General features: G+C 30.7%; 2 protein-coding genes across 2 annotated transcripts; both read left to right on the forward strand.

Moving 5' to 3' along the window:
• Positions 1 to 7348: 7348 nt before the first annotated feature.
• LOC129876992 (ethylene-responsive transcription factor ERF023) lies at positions 7349 to 7999 on the forward strand. The gene has a single exon (XM_055952472.1). The coding sequence runs from the start codon at positions 7376 to 7378 to the stop codon at positions 7919 to 7921; it is 546 nt and encodes a 181-aa protein (XP_055808447.1). The 5' UTR covers positions 7349 to 7375; the 3' UTR covers positions 7922 to 7999.
• Positions 8000 to 13244: 5245 nt separating this feature from the next.
• Positions 13245 to 16707, forward strand: LOC129877002 (uncharacterized). Its single transcript, XM_055952480.1, has 2 exons — positions 13245 to 13869; positions 16166 to 16707. The coding sequence occupies exons 1-2, from the start codon at positions 13348 to 13350 to the stop codon at positions 16262 to 16264; spliced, it is 621 nt and encodes a 206-aa protein (XP_055808455.1). The 5' UTR covers positions 13245 to 13347; the 3' UTR covers positions 16265 to 16707.
• The last annotated feature ends 715 nt before the right edge of the window (positions 16708 to 17422 follow it).

Genomic DNA, 17422 nt, shown 5'->3' on the forward strand with positions numbered 1-17422 from the left:
CATCTCAAATTCTTTCTTTAGATATTCAATTGTCTTTTGGTCCTATTCAGGAGTTTCAATGAGATTTATTTCATCAGCATAAAAGGTGATTATAACAAACTCTAATTCCTTTTTCTTAATAAAAATACAAGGACAAATGACATCATTTATATAACCTTTATTTATCAAGTACTCACTAAGGCGATTATACCACATACGCCTGATTATTTTACATCATACAATGATCTTTGTAATCTGATTGAGAACATCTTCCGAGACTTATAATTACATGCTTCAGGTAATTTTAATCTTTCTGAAATTTTCATATAAATATCATTATCAAGTGAATCATAAAGATAAGTTGTAACCACATTCATTAGATGTATTTCAATATTCTCATGTATAGTTAAACCGATGAGATGTCGAAATGTTATTTCATCCATGACAGGTGAATATGTTTCTTCATAGTCGACGCCGGATCTTTGAAAGAATCCTTATGCAATAAGGTGTGCCTTGTATCTTACAATTTCATGTCTCTTATTTTATTTCCGAACAAAAATCCATTTATGGCCAACTGATTTTATATCATCAGGGGTTTGGACTACAAGTCCAAAAATCTCAAGTTTAGTAAGTGCGTCTAATTTTGATTGAATTGCCTCTTGCCATTTTGGCCAATCACATCTTCGTCAACATTCTTTGATAGATTTAGAATCAAGATCCTCACTGTCTTGCATAAGATTAAGTGCAATATTATATGCAAAAACATTATCGACAATAATTTTCGATCAATCTAAATTTATCCCATCACTAGTAGAGCTCATTGAAAGTTCTTTATTCACTTGAGTCTCGAATTTATTGATTTCTTCAGGAATATTAAGATTAATCAGATCTTGAACTTTTTCAGAAAATTATTTTATAATGTCATCTTTATCATTTCTCGCTCTTCTTTTTTTGGATTTTTATCCTTTCAACCCAATGGTCTAACACGTTTCAAGCGTGTTTGGTATTGAGAAGCTATGACACTAATAGATGGTCCTTTTGGAATGTCAATCCGGATAGGCACATTTACTGAAGGAATATGTAACTTAGTTATCCATTTCAAATCAGTAAATGTATCTGGCATTTATTTTATTATTTTCTGTAAGTGGATGATCTTATGTACCTCTTGCTCACATATAGGGGCATGTAGATTAAAATGAGATGGTGATGAAACTTTCCACTCAATTTTCCTTTTGAGTTCCTTTTTTCTCTCCCTAATTGTGGGAAATTCATTTCATCAAGCCGACAATCTGCAAATCGAGCAGTGAATAAATCTCCGATCAATGGTTCAAGGTAGCGAATTATGGAGGGTGAGTCAAACCCAACATATATGCCTACCCTTCGTTGAGGGCCCATCTTAGTGCGTTGTGGTGGTGCTATAGGCACGTAAACTGCACAATCAAAAATTTATAAATGAGCTATATTTAGCTCATGACTAAATATTAATTATGACAAAGAGTATTTATTATAATTAATCGATCTGAGACGAACAAGTACTGCTGCATGTAAGATAGCATGACCCCAAACAGTAGTGAGCAATTTTATTTTCATAAGTAGTGGTCTTGCTATCAATTGTAGGCGCTTAATATATGACTCCACAAAGTCATTTTGAGTATGAGCATGAGCAATAAGATGTTCAATTCTTATCCCAACTGATAAGCAATAATCATCAAAATATTGGGATGTAAATTCTCCCTCATTATCTAGGCGAATAACCTTAATAGGATAATCAGGAAATTGCGCCCTTAATCATATCATTTGTGCCAATAACTTTGCAAACGTCAGGTTGCGAGATGTAAACGACACACATGAGACCATTTTAAAGATGCATCTATTAGAACCATAAAATATCTAAACAACCGACTAGGTGGATGAATAGGTCCACATATATCCCCATATATACATTTTAAAAAGCCAGTGAATTCGATGCCAACCTTCAGTGATGATAGTTTGTCAATTAACTTGCTTGATAACGAACAACATATGAAAATTCATCATTTGTAAGAATCTTCAGGTTTTTTAATGGATGTCTAGTTGAATTTTCAAGACTTCATCTCATCATTATTGATCCAGGATGATCAATTCGGTCATGCCATAGCACAAAGACATTTAAATCAGTAAACTTCTGGTTTACGATCGAATGTGATTCAATTGTACTAATTTATGCATAATATAGACCAGAAAACAAGGTTGATAATTTTTCTAAAACATATTTCTAGCCTGAAACACTCTTGATTATACCAATGTATTCAATATTCATTTTATTTTGTGTCTCAACATGATATCCATTTTGGATAGCTTTGAAACTTATCAAGTTTCTTGTGGATTGAGAAAAAAATAATGCATCTTATATAATAATTTTTGTTTCCTTAGACAGAAATATAATAGCTTTTTCGAAGCCTTCAATCAATTTTGAATTACTAAAAATAGTTGTAACATTTGCTTTCCTTTTAAGCAAGTAAGAAAAATATTTCTTATCTTTGCATATGACATGTGTTGTTCCACTATCAATTATACAAATCTCTTCATGATTGATTATTGGTTTAAACAAAATTTGAGGCATCCAAATTTTCTTCAAAAACAAGATATAAACAAAGTAAATATTATTATTAAACAAGACTATTATACAAAATTTATTTATTTAAAGGATTAGAAAAACATAAAAATACAAACTAACATAAACAAATGGAAAAAAAAATTATCTAGATTATAGCGGGCTCATCAGTAATCATTTTTCCTTCAAAAATTTCAAAGAAATCAGCTACATCCAGATGTATAGGCTCAATATTATCTTCAGAGATAAAATTTATCTCCGCATTATTCTCACCCTCTTTTAAGAATGCCTGATAGAGCTGAACCAGATGCTTTGAGGATCGACATGTACGTGACCAGTGCCCCATTTCTCCATATCTATGACATACACTCTTTGAATTTTTCTTTTGTATAATTTCATATTTTCACTCTTCTTTTTATATTGCTGGTTATTCTTTGGTGGAGGACGACCATCATGATTATAATTTATTGGTTATAACCAATGAGTGCTTGAGAATTGAGTCGTGATAGGTCGAGTGACACTTTCATACTTTACTTACAAACTGCAAAATACATGTTATTAACATGGTAAAAAGCAAAATAAAATGAAGCGTGTAATGAAAGATGTTTCTAATTTTTGTCATGTCGCCTTCGATTGCTCACGGAGTTGTATAGAATGTTGCCTCAAATTTATCTCTCAAGGCTTGAGGATGATATTTTTGAATTGCTTGTTAGTAGTTGATGAAAATGCCACCAACTGTCTTAGGGGCTTGATGAATGAGGTTTTCGGATTGCATATTGGAACTTGATGATTCCTCAATTTTGGATGGAATGTTGACGGAATAGCGTCTAAGTTTGATTTCTGAGAATTTGAGGCAAACGACCACGACTGGGGCCATAACCTCTTTCTCATTGGTTATAATTTGTCTGGTTCACAGGGAGTGGCATAGAACCAATAAGAAAATGTGAAAGTAATTCAGAATATTTTTAAAACCCATTTTACGATATTACTACTGTTGGAGCATATTCGTGGGAGGGAATGTGGAGTAGGTTTTTTCAAGCTTGTCATGTTCAGTGACCTCTTCTCCGTATAAATTTAACTGTGATATAATTCTATATATGGAGGAATTATATTAAGTTATACTTTTAAAGTTTACTAACCTCAAATTGAACTAATCATGACGTGCCTGTGGAAAAATAACCAACTTCAGGTGGTCATAACTTTCTTTCAAATTTTTCCACAGTTTAAGAGGTATTGCATTTTTAACCTCTCGTCAAGATGGTGGCGGAGAAATATCATAGCTTTGGCACGGTTCCGGCTAGATGCCTGATTATCATTTTTGATGGTGTCTATTAGACTCATCAAATCCATGTGTATTTCAGCATCTAGAGTCCATGAAGAGTAGCCTTTGCCCGATATATCCAAGACAACAAATTCAAGTTTAGAAAAATAAAATTCTTACCCTCCTTACCTGTTTAAAATAGCTCAAGATAACGGAGTCTCGTGCTGATAACGTGTTATAAAACAAACTAATTTTAGCAAATTAACAAGAAAGTAAGACAAAGAGAAAGAGTGATAAATGTTTTTGTGTAGAGAAAATTGTATGTTTTCCTTTACATTTGCATGTCTTTTATATACACAAATAAGGTTAATATATTCCTTGGATAAGGGAATATTACTATAGTAATATATTCCTTAGACAGGATAATATTGCTATAATGATATATTCCTCGGACAAGGGAATATTGCTACAATAGCATCCACTTGACCTAATATAAGCTTATAATATTGAGTGTAAAAATATAACTCTGCTCCCCTTGCAACCTAGACAATGGCTTTATTATATAACTATGCCTTTTCTATTTAGATTGAGATTGGATTTGCACTCATCTTTCTAAAAGTAGAAAAAAAGAAATGTTACAAGGTTTTCTATGACGATGTAAGTGATCAATTAATGTACTTTTGCTGGTACTTAAAGGGAAATAGACCTTAGGTTGCCAGAATTAATGTTGTTCTCTTCTTCTTGTCTATATATATATAACATAAAAACCTAGTACTTAATTAGCTACCTAAATTAGCTTAGATTAATTCTTTTTTCAAGGTATATATGTCTAGCTTAAAGACGTGCAATATCTAATGTTTGGTACTTCAAGAAAAAAAAATATACTCCTATTAGTTACTTAGACCCCGTTTGAATGGGCTTAAAAAAAGTAACTTTTAGGTATGAAGTGTTTTTAGAACTTTGAAGTGCTGAAAGTTATTTTTACAAATAAGCAGTTGAGTGTTTGGATAAAAGTGCTTATGTTGAAAATAAGTGTTTGAATTTTAGGGTTAAAAAAATAAAAAAGGTAGTTTAGGAATTTAGTTAAAATATAAGGGATATAAAAGTAATTTCTATGGTCAAACAAAATGGCTTTAAGCACTAGGAAAAAAAAGTTAGAAATCCTAACTTTTTATTTTTGACTGACTTTAAGAATTTTATGGCTTAAAGTTAGCATTAGACAAACACATCCAAAAGCTAAAAAGGGGCTTTAAGTTGATTTTGACCAACTTAAAGCCAATCCAAACGGGCTCTTATTCCGTTCCAAATTAGTTGTCATAATTTATTTTTTAAGAGTCAAACTATATGAATTTTGACTAATATTTCACAATTATTTTTTCAAAATCAAATTGACATGAGAAAACTGGCAATTTGTAGTATTTTTCATATAGTGATGTTTGAATATAAAAAAATTATTTATAAAATATTGAGTTGATCTAACCAAATATAGTTTTGAAGAACCGTCAAATTGACTTTTAAGAAGCAAACCATGACAAACTGATTTAAGAGGGAGGAAGCACTTATCAAGGCATATTTGTAACAAGTGAATTGCATCTAAAGAAATCATGTGTATGTTCCACGCCCTTTCCACAAAGACCATGGCAGGTTAAATATCTTAAATTTTACCTTTAATTTGTAAATAGATATTTTTTATATTTTAAAAAACCTAGTAAAGTGTCTAACCTTGATTAAAAGAATTAATGAGTTGTTATTTATCTATATGATTTCGATTTGAATTAGGCTTAAAGTCCATTTTATAATATTGATGACTTATAGAAAATTATATTAAAGACGAACTCCATATAAGCATTAGTCTCAAGTAGAAACAGAATCATTATTTGAAGCTTATGGGTTCTTAATTCTAAACTTTTCAAGTTATTAGAATTTAAATTAATAATTTGTACATATTCAATAAATTTTTATTATAAATACAAAATTTGAATTAAAACTACTAGGGATCGAATCCGCACCAAATACCCTAGCTCCGCGCGCCTCTGAATTGTCAAGACTTCTAGCTAGAGCTAGCTAGTAGTAAAGTGATTTATCTAGAAAAAAATGCATGTATATTTATATGTGAATTGTAATGCCTTTATCAAGGAATCGATCTCAAAAATTAGTAGCAAAAATAGGAAGAGCTATATCTAGCAAGTGGCATAATTTTTTAGATGGAGGTGTGAAGTATCGTGTGAAGTAAAGATGTTACTAAAAAAAGCCATAAAACAACAAAGTAGGTCACTTGCATCTCGTGTTGACACACACATGTGAACCTCCCCCTAACACCAACAATATTTTATGTATAATGGGACCAGTAGAATAGGGGTGGATTTAGAGATCCGCTAACAGATTCACGTAAATTCAGTAGCTTTTATTAATTTTATTTTATATATATACAGAGACATCTACAAAATATTTATAAATATCTTACATTAAACTAAATTATTATTAATATTAATTTAAAATTCTTACCTATAAACTTTAAATTCTGAATACGTCCACGGATTAAAATTGCTTTTAAGGGAACAATGAATTGATTATGAGTCCAGCCAAGAAAAAGGCTTGTGTTGTTATGATGTTTACGCCGAGAAAATGACCCTCCAAATCTTCCTCTTCCTCCACGCGCTGCCCCATTCAAAATAATTTTGAATATAGATATAGTCCACTCCTCTTTGAAAAAAAAAAGAAGGTAGTCAGGTATATTAAGTTTTTGCTACGTGCCAGAGTTGGAAAAGAAACAAAATTATAAGAATTTATTATATTCAATTTTACTTTGAACTACTACAAAATATTATTTTTACGGTTTGAATTTGTCATCTTTTGATCACTGACAAAAATTTTATCAGTTACGTTAATATCTTCCTCCTCCTCCTTCCTTGTGATTCCACAATAATTTCTAATGTTATGTTCGAGTGAGGAGAGGACCTAACCCTTAAGTAAATTTCAAGGTTAGAGGGTCGTTAAGCACTCTATCAGTTTATCAATAATAATAATAATAATAATGAAAAAGAAGATAATTTCATTAGGCTATTTTCTCTATCTTGCGGACTTCCTGTTAAATATATTCTCATGTTTACTGAACCATCAGTATCTATAAGCTTTACTTACTCTTTATATAATACATCTTATTCATGATTAATTTATCCATAAATATGATTATTATTTAATTTTTTGGTTAAAGAATATGTATATTTTTACATCTATGAATGTAAATTGAAATCCAAATTTTATCTATTCATTCATCCAACTCATCAAAATACGATCAAATTAACAAAATATGAGCTCATTTTATCAACATAAGCAGTGTGTACGTAGCTTTCACGTATATCATCTGCGAGTGGTGGTGCTCAACATTTCCATCCTGTCAAATACGACGACAACCCATTGCTTGAAGAGGGCAGTTTCGTAAAAACGCAAAAGAAATTTGTCATGTCCCATGCAGACGTAAATATTTAAAGACACATCCAGAAAAAACAAAAGAAGACAATAATATCACCTATTGCTTTGCAATGGAGCAAGTAAAATCACCACCATCCTCCCCGGCAATAACAAATTGTCGGGGCGGAGGGGGAAGCAGTACGAGACACTCGATTTATCGCGGTGTCCGTAGACGACGATGGGGAAAATGGGTGTCCGAAATTCGAGAACCAAGAAAAAAATCACGAATTTGGCTAGGTTCTTTTTCTTCACCTGAAATGGCAGCTAGAGCTTATGACGTGGCGGCTTATTGCCTCAAAGGAAGTAAAGCAGAGCTGAATTTCCCCGATGAAATAGAGAGATTACCACGACCGATTTCTTCCGGGGCTAGAGATATTCAGGCAGCAGCGGCGATGGCAGCGAATAGTACGGGAATTGTTAAGGAAAAAAATCATGAAGATCATTGCTGTTGTAGTAATGATGATTTTTGGGAGGAAATTGAGCTGCCGGAATTGAGGGATATTGCCGGAAAAGATCAGTGTTTGTCATCGGAAAGTGATGATAATTATTTTTACTCTGAGGTATGGCAATGGAATTCTTGTGGTGTGGAGTTTCCTAGTGATTATAGTATTATATAGTAGACGATTGAGTTGTGTAATTATTGTACAGTATAGTAGTATTTCCCCTCGTTGCAATTTATATATGAGATTTCGAGAGTTAAATTTATTTAGTTTGATCTCGAATTTGGATATACTAAAATTTATATATTTGGAAACTATGTGACAAGGACTATAATTTACAATTTAAAATATTTAATTGACATATGAAAAAATTATGATAATTTTTTTTTGCTTCAATCTCAAAATTTTAAAAATGCCACATAAATTGAAATGGAGAAAGTTCAAATTATACATATTTGTAAAACTTCAGTCATATGCATTTTATTTTATTTAGCACTATAAAAAAACAAAATTCATCTCTAAATAATTTATGGGAAATATGATTATTTTTTAATAACCTATCGTAATTCATCATTAAATAAGATTAATAAAATTTTTCTTTCTTTAACAATATGTGTTGTTCGTCATTGCTTGTATAAGGATTATTAGATGACTCTTTCATGGTGAATGGTAGTAGCTAAGGCAGATTGTCACGATCCGAGAATATTTCTTAGTCATAATTTAATATTTAGAGATACAAGTGATTCCTAGCTAATCTATGGTCTAACGTGGCACTAGATTTATATAATCAACATTGAAAATAACTAATGCGGAACCTGAGCCTAATAGGTATAAGAAGTCTGAATCATAAGACTAAATATTCAAAGAAGTGCATCAAAACATAACGTGAGTTGAAAACTAATATTTGACTTCCTGTTTGAAAGCCTCTACTAAGATGAGTTGTTCAGTCAACCCCTAGCTAATTCTAAATGTTTGAAAACTGAAAGACTATAACAGAAATAAAGATAAAGATAAATAACTAAAAGGCCCAATGCTTCTGCTATGCTGACTGAAAATCGAGCTAACCACGAGGTGGATATTGAGTGTATAAATCTATATCAATAAAATAATATAGCGCGAAGAGTATGCAGTCAGGGCTTTGAATGTACTGAGTATACGAGATATGCATGATAAGACTAATAACCGAACATGATAAATATAAAATGCTGAACTAAAATACATGAACTGATGCAATGACCAAGTAAAATAACATGTAACTGATAAATACTGAAGCTGAAATGACTGACTACAAGGTCATGCAACATCTTTGACTGAAATGTGGGAGATACTAAGAACCAACATATAACCATGTGAGCTAATTTGGAGTTCGATATATAATCCCTATTAAAAATGGTCCAATATACCTTATCAGAATATAGAGGTTGATCAGAGTTAATGTGGTACCACTAAGCTAATGTCCATAAAGGACTAAGGAGTCAGTCCTTGTCTGAGTAGGTGACTCTTAAAATTCTACGATGGCACGTAGTTGTGGGACATAGAAATTGCTACTAAAAATCTTAGTCCTAACTGATGGGTAAGCCTTCATCCCGATGTTCGCTCGGGATTTATCCCAATTAAGTCAAACATGTTTAAAAAATGCAGGGGTGACAGTTGAGCGGGTTGAATCAAGTTTGAGCGGATCATAATGAATTAAGACAATAATTGGATCAAGACCTAACCCAATCCAAATTTGTTTGGGTCAAAACAGGTTGGGTCAAAATGAGTTAGGTAATGAGTTATATAAAGGGTCAAGACACAACTCAACTCAATTTTTATTAAGCTTAATTGTTTATTTGTTCTTTTAAACTATTTTAGTACCTAATAAAAATATTTTTTTCTTTATTATGACTATATATAACATATCAAATTGAAAAAAATAATTAAGAATATTTTAATAAGATTTCTCATGAGCCAATTCGGATTGTATATCAACCCAATTTTTAATGGATCGAAATGGATTGAATTGAAATAGATTGAACTAATAAATGAATGGGTTAATAATCAACCCAAACTTAAATAAGTTGGACGAATCGAACGAATTGAGTTTGATTTTGACACCCTAAAAAAATGTCTTTTTGATTACTTACTATACATATGTGGTGACTATGTATGCAAGAAGATGAGTGTATACATAAAACTGGTACATATTCAGGCTATACAAATTATTGCTAAGATCTTTGTTTTATATAATAATGATTTCCCTTATAGTACTTTTGAGATGTTTTCATGATTTTGGATTGTATTAGTCTAAAGGTTAAAGTATAAGCAATTTCTACATTTGTTCGTATCTTTTATTTTAACACTTTATTTAGGACTTGTTCCTATATTAAGTATCTTAGCTATTCAAAACTTGTTTTATTAATTTGATAGTTTTAGCTGACAACCATCCAAACAAAGTGGGGGTGGGGTTTAGAAAATATTTTTTCATAATTCATTTTTATTATTACTTTGAACCTAAATGCCATTAATTTGTCTACTTTTAATAAGTCGTTATACCACGTCATCATGACTATATTACACACATTTTATAATTTTTGTTGGTTGTCAAAAAGAGTGTTTAATAGAGGTACAATTTTTTAATGGTGTAAGTGTTCATTAGAAACGAGTCTTAGATAAAATGTCAAAATGAAAGATGAGAGGACAAGTTTAGGAGCCGTCTATGACTTTAGCCTAGTACTCTAAATGCATTACTCTGGTTTTAGTTTCAGACTTTCTTAAATTATGGAGTTGTTAGGCTGATGTTAACTTTCGTTGCGTTAAGAGTTTATTTTGATCTAGTATATACACTACTAAAAAAATAGAATTAGTTATGAACTTCTGGTTAATTAAAGGGTACACTCAATTAGGTTTAATTAGGTGTTGGTCACATAGTTGTAGGATTTTTGGCTGTGACAAATTTGGTAGCAAAGCAATATATTAAGAGATCCTTGAGTCATGAAAACAATATCATAATAGGGTCTTTTTTATAAGTATTTTTGTGCACCACACTTATGAATGAGAGGCTGCAAAGAGATCTAATTTCCTTCTTTCTAGTATTATGTTGTGCTGTAGAACTTAAGTAAAAACCCTAATCCTTTCAATGTCTTCTTATGGAAATGGTGACAACAAGATTTACCATGACTACTGAGACATAGGTTGCACATAAGATGCAACAGGCCTAAATAGGTATGGGCAGGCCAAGGAGGCATCCTGAAACTCATGCAGCTTCCCCAGCCTAGTGCTAGAGCTCCTAGGGCCACTAGATTCACGCTTGAGCCGCGCGACGCGCACTCCCACTATAACGACCCTTACATTTTGTTCGGATGGTTGTTACGTATTGTTTCATAATGTATCGTATTATATTATATTATTTTAATGAATACAGACTATACAGTATTTGGATAGATTGTATCATTCTCCGTCATCGTATAATGTCACACATTCATGATTTGAATGATAAACTTACAAGAAAAGTAGGATACAAGATAGAGCTTTTATGAAAATGGTAAGGTAAAAGATGAAATATAATTATTAAATAAAAAATAAAGACAAAATGAGAAGAAAATATTAAGGTAACGACGCGATCACACCAATCGGTCGTTACATAAAATGGGTCTTTTCGTGGTTACCTAACAATAGATTTAAACGATACGATATGATAGAATTTAAGTAACAATCAAATAAACACTATTTTAAACAAACAATATAGTACAATACAACACGTAGCAACCATCCAAACAAGGTGTTATAGTCATTTTGAGTTTTGCGTATTTTTTATGTTTGTCCTTTTTTTGTAGTTTCTTTATATTATTTTGTTGGACTACTTCATAAGGTATGATTCTAATATTCTAATTATGTCTTTCCCGTCAATTTAGCATCAAGTTAGTAATAAAATTGGTATTATGAGTTGAGGAATTTGGAGGTGGTGGGGGATTACACTAAAATGAGCTTTATATATATTTTCGAATTGGAGTTCGATTAACGATAAATTTTAGCTGATTTTTGAGGGGTAAGTTCCCCAACTTATGAATAAATCAATTTTAAAGAAATTTTCAGACTAAATGCTCCTTGACTATATGTGTTGGATTGTGGTTTTGTTTATCATACCTTGTATTTCTGATTTACTTTCGTTGCTGCTTAAGATATTTGGTGACATATTTATAGTTTCAAATTTTCTTAAGACATTAACATCTGCTCATATAATAAAAGCTTTGGTCAAATTAAAATTACTTATAAATCGTAAATCATGAATTAAGATTAACCAATTTATGACTGATTTTTCTATCAAACACTCAGATAAATCAAGAAGTATTTATAGATTGATAGTTTGACTAGATTATAAAGTTAGTCAAACATATTCTTAGTAGTTATTTTAAATCTGATTTATTATCGAACATTTTTAGATAAATCAAGATGTGTTTATAAGTTAGTTTGACTAAATTATTAACATATTCAAAATATCCTCTTAGTAATCTGATTTCATTACGAATATTTTATAATTTGATTTTATAATTGAATATTTTCAAATAAATTAACTAATTAAGACGCGTTAATAAATTAGTTTGACTAACAAATAAACTCAATCAAACCTCTTCTTAATAATCTAATTTTATTATTAAACAATTTTAAATAAATCAAAATGTGTTATAAATTAGTAAATTTATCAAACATTCTCTTAGTATATGATTTTTGTTACCAAATAAATAAAAAGAATGTTTATAAATTAATTCGACCGACACTTATAAATCAAATCAAACACCCACTAAGCAATTATCTTAGTCATAATTACTTATGTTGTTCGATTTCTTCCACGTTAAAAGTTCACTTTGGATTAAACGAGGAAACTTATCTCTATCATCATATCATAATTCCAAAGTCAAACACATGCCTGGCCATACAATAATTCTGAAAGTCTTTTGTCTTTTCGTCCTAAAATAAATATCGTTTTAAAAATTTAAGATAAAAATAATTATTTTTTTTAATTATATACTTCCTTCGTTTGCTTATACTTATTCTCAATAAATTATGTTTTTTTAAAAAAGATAAAATTTATTTTTTTAATCATAATATTCATATTAATTGATGTGTGAATGAATAATTAATAATAATATAAAATATGAAAGGCAGAACAATTATTTTCTCTTTAAGTAATGACAAAATTAGAATTTTCACTAAAAGGATTCAAAATTTGAAGAAGTAAATACATGAATTAGTTGAAGGATGTTCGATATCTACTAATATACATAAAAAATTATTATAAATAGTATAATTTTTCATCGTAGAATATTCAAATAAACCCCTGACCATAAGGTGGCTCCGCCCCTGCTCTAGAGTTTTCATCTATAAGTAAAAAAAATAATTTATTTTTATTATACCAACGAGTAAAAAATGATCGAAAACAATGATTTATTATTTTTATAATAAATGTGAAATAAGATAAAACGATATTAATTTTGAAACGGAGTTAAGTATAAAATACCCAAAATAGATGTAAATCTTCTCCTTAACCACCAACACAAATCCTTCAATTGTCTCTTCTACTACTCCATTCTCTCTTTCTCCACCACAAACAGAAGAGAGGCCTTATGGGGGAAACAGAGGCAGAGCCAATTATACCCAAACTTGCTCTGTTTTCTCCTCATAAACAAAGCTCAAGTAATACTTCCCCTGTTCATCACACCTTAGCTTCTGTTCCTTTTCAATGGGAAAAAGAACCTGGAAAACCAAATACAATAAATTTCCCAATTAACAACAAGCCAAAATCCTTAGAGCCACCACCAAGACTTTACTCTATAAACACACCATCACCCACCACTGTTCTTGATGGACCTTATAATAATAATAACAAGATTTCATCTTCATCCTTTAGGTTCTTGAAAAACATCATCAAAACCCAAGAAACAGAGCAATTTGTGAAGAAGGGAAATTGGTGGCAGTGGAATGTTAAACGTAAAAGTGGTAGTAATAGTTCTTCTCTGTTATTATCTTCCATGGATTCTACAGGAAAATGTGATGAAGGAAGAAGTTGCAGTGCAAGAATGGGAAGTTTTAGAAGAAATGGAAGTTCATCTAATCTCTATGCTACTACTAAGTCTAACATGATATGGGTAAGTTTTGTCAAAATTATTACCTCTCTACTTTCGAATATTGTTTATATTTATCCTTCCTTATTATATTATCTGGTTAAATATCTCTCTATCCTTATATTATCTGATTAAATTTTACTAGGAAATAATGAAACCAGACAAAATAGTGGGTGAAATTATAATTTGCTCAATCCAAGTTTGGACTGATTGTTGACCCTCCCCTCCCTCCCTCCTTTATTCATCCCATCAAAATTTTCAAAATATTTTTTATTTGATATATTTTATATAATTATATAAAAAATAATAATTATTAAGTACTAAAAAAAGTTATACAAAGAATAAATAAAGTAATTAAAACTTTAGTAAGAATTGAACGTGTTAAATTTTGACCCGCTTTTTGGTCAATTTCAACCTATGTAACTTTTGCGTGGATCAATAATTTATTCATTTATTAATTCAACCTTTTTTAATTTTTTTAATTTCAGTTCAATCCGCTCATCTGCCGCCCTTTTTGTGGGTATGTTCCTCTTTAGAGCTAGGGTGGTTTGTTCTGATCGAAGTTATTTGACTTTTCACATATCTAATTTAATAGATATTTGTGTAATATATAAATCATCTCATTACTAATAAAATATGAAATTTAAATTAACTTATATCTAAAAATAAAATTATATCATTCTTTTCATACAAATTAAATTAGTACATCAAATATATTGGTATAGAATGTTGTAATATCATTTTGGGCTATTTCAATCAGGTTCACTTTGGGCCTGTCTTTAGAATTAGACCTCTAAGTTAAGGTTCATAATTCATGATTTTTCTCAATGTATTTGCATGTATCAATTTCATTTTTGAAGAATGAGATTTGAGTTATATATGTTGACAGTGCAAGTATTTGAACTTATAAGCAAGCAAATTACCCTATTTATAATGTTTCCAATTAATGATTATAAAATAGAATTATTTGCAGTTATTGTATAAATGACTGACTCGTGTCGATATTTTTTCACTACTAATGTATACAACTTAAACACGATATGATTAAGTGATAAATGGACGAGGCTTGCATCGTTATTGAGATACTACTAGAAACAAAGTGTATAATTAGCGCCCAAGAATGTGACCTAGTTTTTAATGAAATGAGTAAATTTTAGAGATCAGGCTGAGTCTTAATGAATAAAGTCATCCAATACTAATAGTGAAAGGTAGTGAAACTCGATGAAATAATTGAGGTGTGCATCATGAGGGTGGTGCACTATTGTTATACAAAAAAAAGGGTGTGTAACAATAAGTTCTTGACTTCTTGTTACAAATTTCTAATTTATTACATTCTTTTGCCTATTTGGCTTAGTTTATCTAAAACAAGTTATAAACCAAAATAATAAGTTGGGTAGCTTATCTAGGTTACACTTTTTTGACTGAAAGTTTTGATGGGTCACTTTGATCCATAAATTTGTTTGTCACTCCCAATCCAATTAATGTGACACATTTTTTTCTTTTTAATTAATTGTGAAAAAAGAATATCGTCTTTGTATATTTAAAATCAACTCAATTTTAAAAATTTCATTTTATTCACACAAATGTCTGTTTTAGACTAACTTTTTAAAAATCTTCTTTTCTTTCTTAAATTTATGTGCCATGTCGAACATTATTACTACATAAAGTGAGACAATCAACTATCTGTGACCTAACTGATCAAACTTTCAACAAATTGAACTATTATCATAAATTTGAGCACATGGGACAAGACAACATAGTAATAGGGGCAGTTGTACTGAAGAAGACGGCTATAGAGTTAAGAGCCAATATACTTACACTTCTAGATATGGTATGATAAACATAACACAATTATATTAGGCAATTAAAACCATGAATATGGTGGAAATGTAGGTGTTGCCCTTACCTACAGGGTGTGATCATTTTTCTATTCATAAAGGAAAGGGCATGGGCCTGCTGCAGGTTTATGATAATTTGGGAACATGTGTCACATTCAGGTTAGTGAAGATTTATATAGTCGATACTAATATAATTGGAATTAATGTGCAATTGTCTAAATGTTGGTTGACATAGTTAATTAATTGATACTTGTGCCGATATAAATGATAATGTTGAACCAGTTAAGATGTGCATTAAACTAGGGCATAGCTAGAGTTTAGGTTATGAATTTGGTCGAACTCAATAGCTTTAGTCCAAATTAGCATAATTGAGAAAACATATATTGAATATTTTTTATTGGGCAAGTAGGAATTATTGGTTTTTTGTTTCGGTTAAATTTTCTTTTTCTAGTTTAACTTGATTTTTATTGACAAAATTACAGGCAAATATATATGAGGGTTTCAAGAAGGCCATACCATGGAAGATCAGCAAAACAAAGAATTGCTCATCGTATAACTTTCAACACCAGCAGTCAATTTAATCTTAATGGAAATTGTTTGCTGTGGTTTGTCTAATACTACTGGAAAGTAGAAGTGCTTGTTAAGAAAGGTTATTAATTAGCAATTATGTTTGGGCATGAATTTAATTTGGAGAAGGAATAGAAGTTATGTATTCCTTGTTGAAGTTGAAACGATGGATCAAATTGAAGTTAAATGCTTCTTCTTATAATGAAGTCAAGTTATGACATCGTAGATTAGGGCATCTTCTTGTTTCAAAGATGCGAGTGTTAGTTCCTAGTTTATTCGAATCAGGTGTGTCTGAGTTGCAGTTTTATGTATAAGAGGACTAAGCATATTCTAAAGTAATATTCCTATAGTGAGAGTCATTATAGTGTATTGTTTGAGTTAGTTCACTCTGATGTACTGGGGGCTTGCCCCTGCTTTTTCTTTATCGAATTATAATAATTTTGTGACTTTTGCATTCTTTCTTTCGTCTTACTATCTTAAAATATCAAAGGATGAGGTTAATTTTATCCTTCCTTTGAGATGAATTTTCAAAAGTCTTTATAGTCTAAAGCAGTTTGCAAATAATATTTTGAGTTGAAGTTGAAATGACAGATCAAATTGAAGATCTACAACTAATACTTCGAGTTAAAGTTGAAATAATGGATGTCTGGAGGTTGAGTATTAGAGTAGAACGATAGTAGATAGCTAAGTGTTGTAGTACATATAGTAGGTAGGTGAGTGTTATAGTACTTTTATGTTGGAGAGGCACGGGGTAGTCTCCATTTCCCATCTTCTCCTTAGTTAGTATGCACATAGTATCTTTTTCTTCAATTTCTACGTATTGCTTCATTTACTTTGTTCATCTTGCTATTTTTTTGTTGTTATTTTTCTTTTCAATTTTGCTTTGATTACATTTCTTTTGAGTCAAAGATCTAGTGAAAATAACCTCTCTGCCCCATAAATGTAGGAATAAGGTTTGTGTATATTCTATCTTCCCCATATTCCACTTATGGAATTACACTGGGTATATTGTTCATGCAACAGAGAAGAGTGTACTTGCATGAACCAAATTCCGAGAGAGAGATCTAATCCAAAGCAATTCAAATGATGAAAAGCCTCTTACATGCATTGACTTGCTAATAAATGATGGCAAATTCTGAATAGACAATCTTCAATAGTTATCCACAAATGAA

Source organism: Solanum dulcamara, chromosome 2, assembly GCF_947179165.1.
Source record: "Solanum dulcamara chromosome 2, daSolDulc1.2, whole genome shotgun sequence".
In the NCBI taxonomy this organism is placed as follows: domain Eukaryota; kingdom Viridiplantae; phylum Streptophyta; class Magnoliopsida; order Solanales; family Solanaceae; genus Solanum; species Solanum dulcamara.

Bases quoted from the DNA above. Each gene is read 5' to 3' on its own strand.
- LOC129876992 (XM_055952472.1), top strand. From the start codon at position 7,376: ATGGAGCAAGTAAAATCACCACCATCCTCCCCGGCAATAACAAATTGT.
- LOC129877002 (XM_055952480.1), top strand. From the start codon at position 13,348: ATGGGGGAAACAGAGGCAGAGCCAATTATACCCAAACTTGCTCTGTTT. The intron at 13,870-16,165 runs GTAAGTTTTGTC...ACAAAATTACAG, and splicing joins CTAAGTCTAACATGATATGG to GCAAATATATATGAGGGTTT.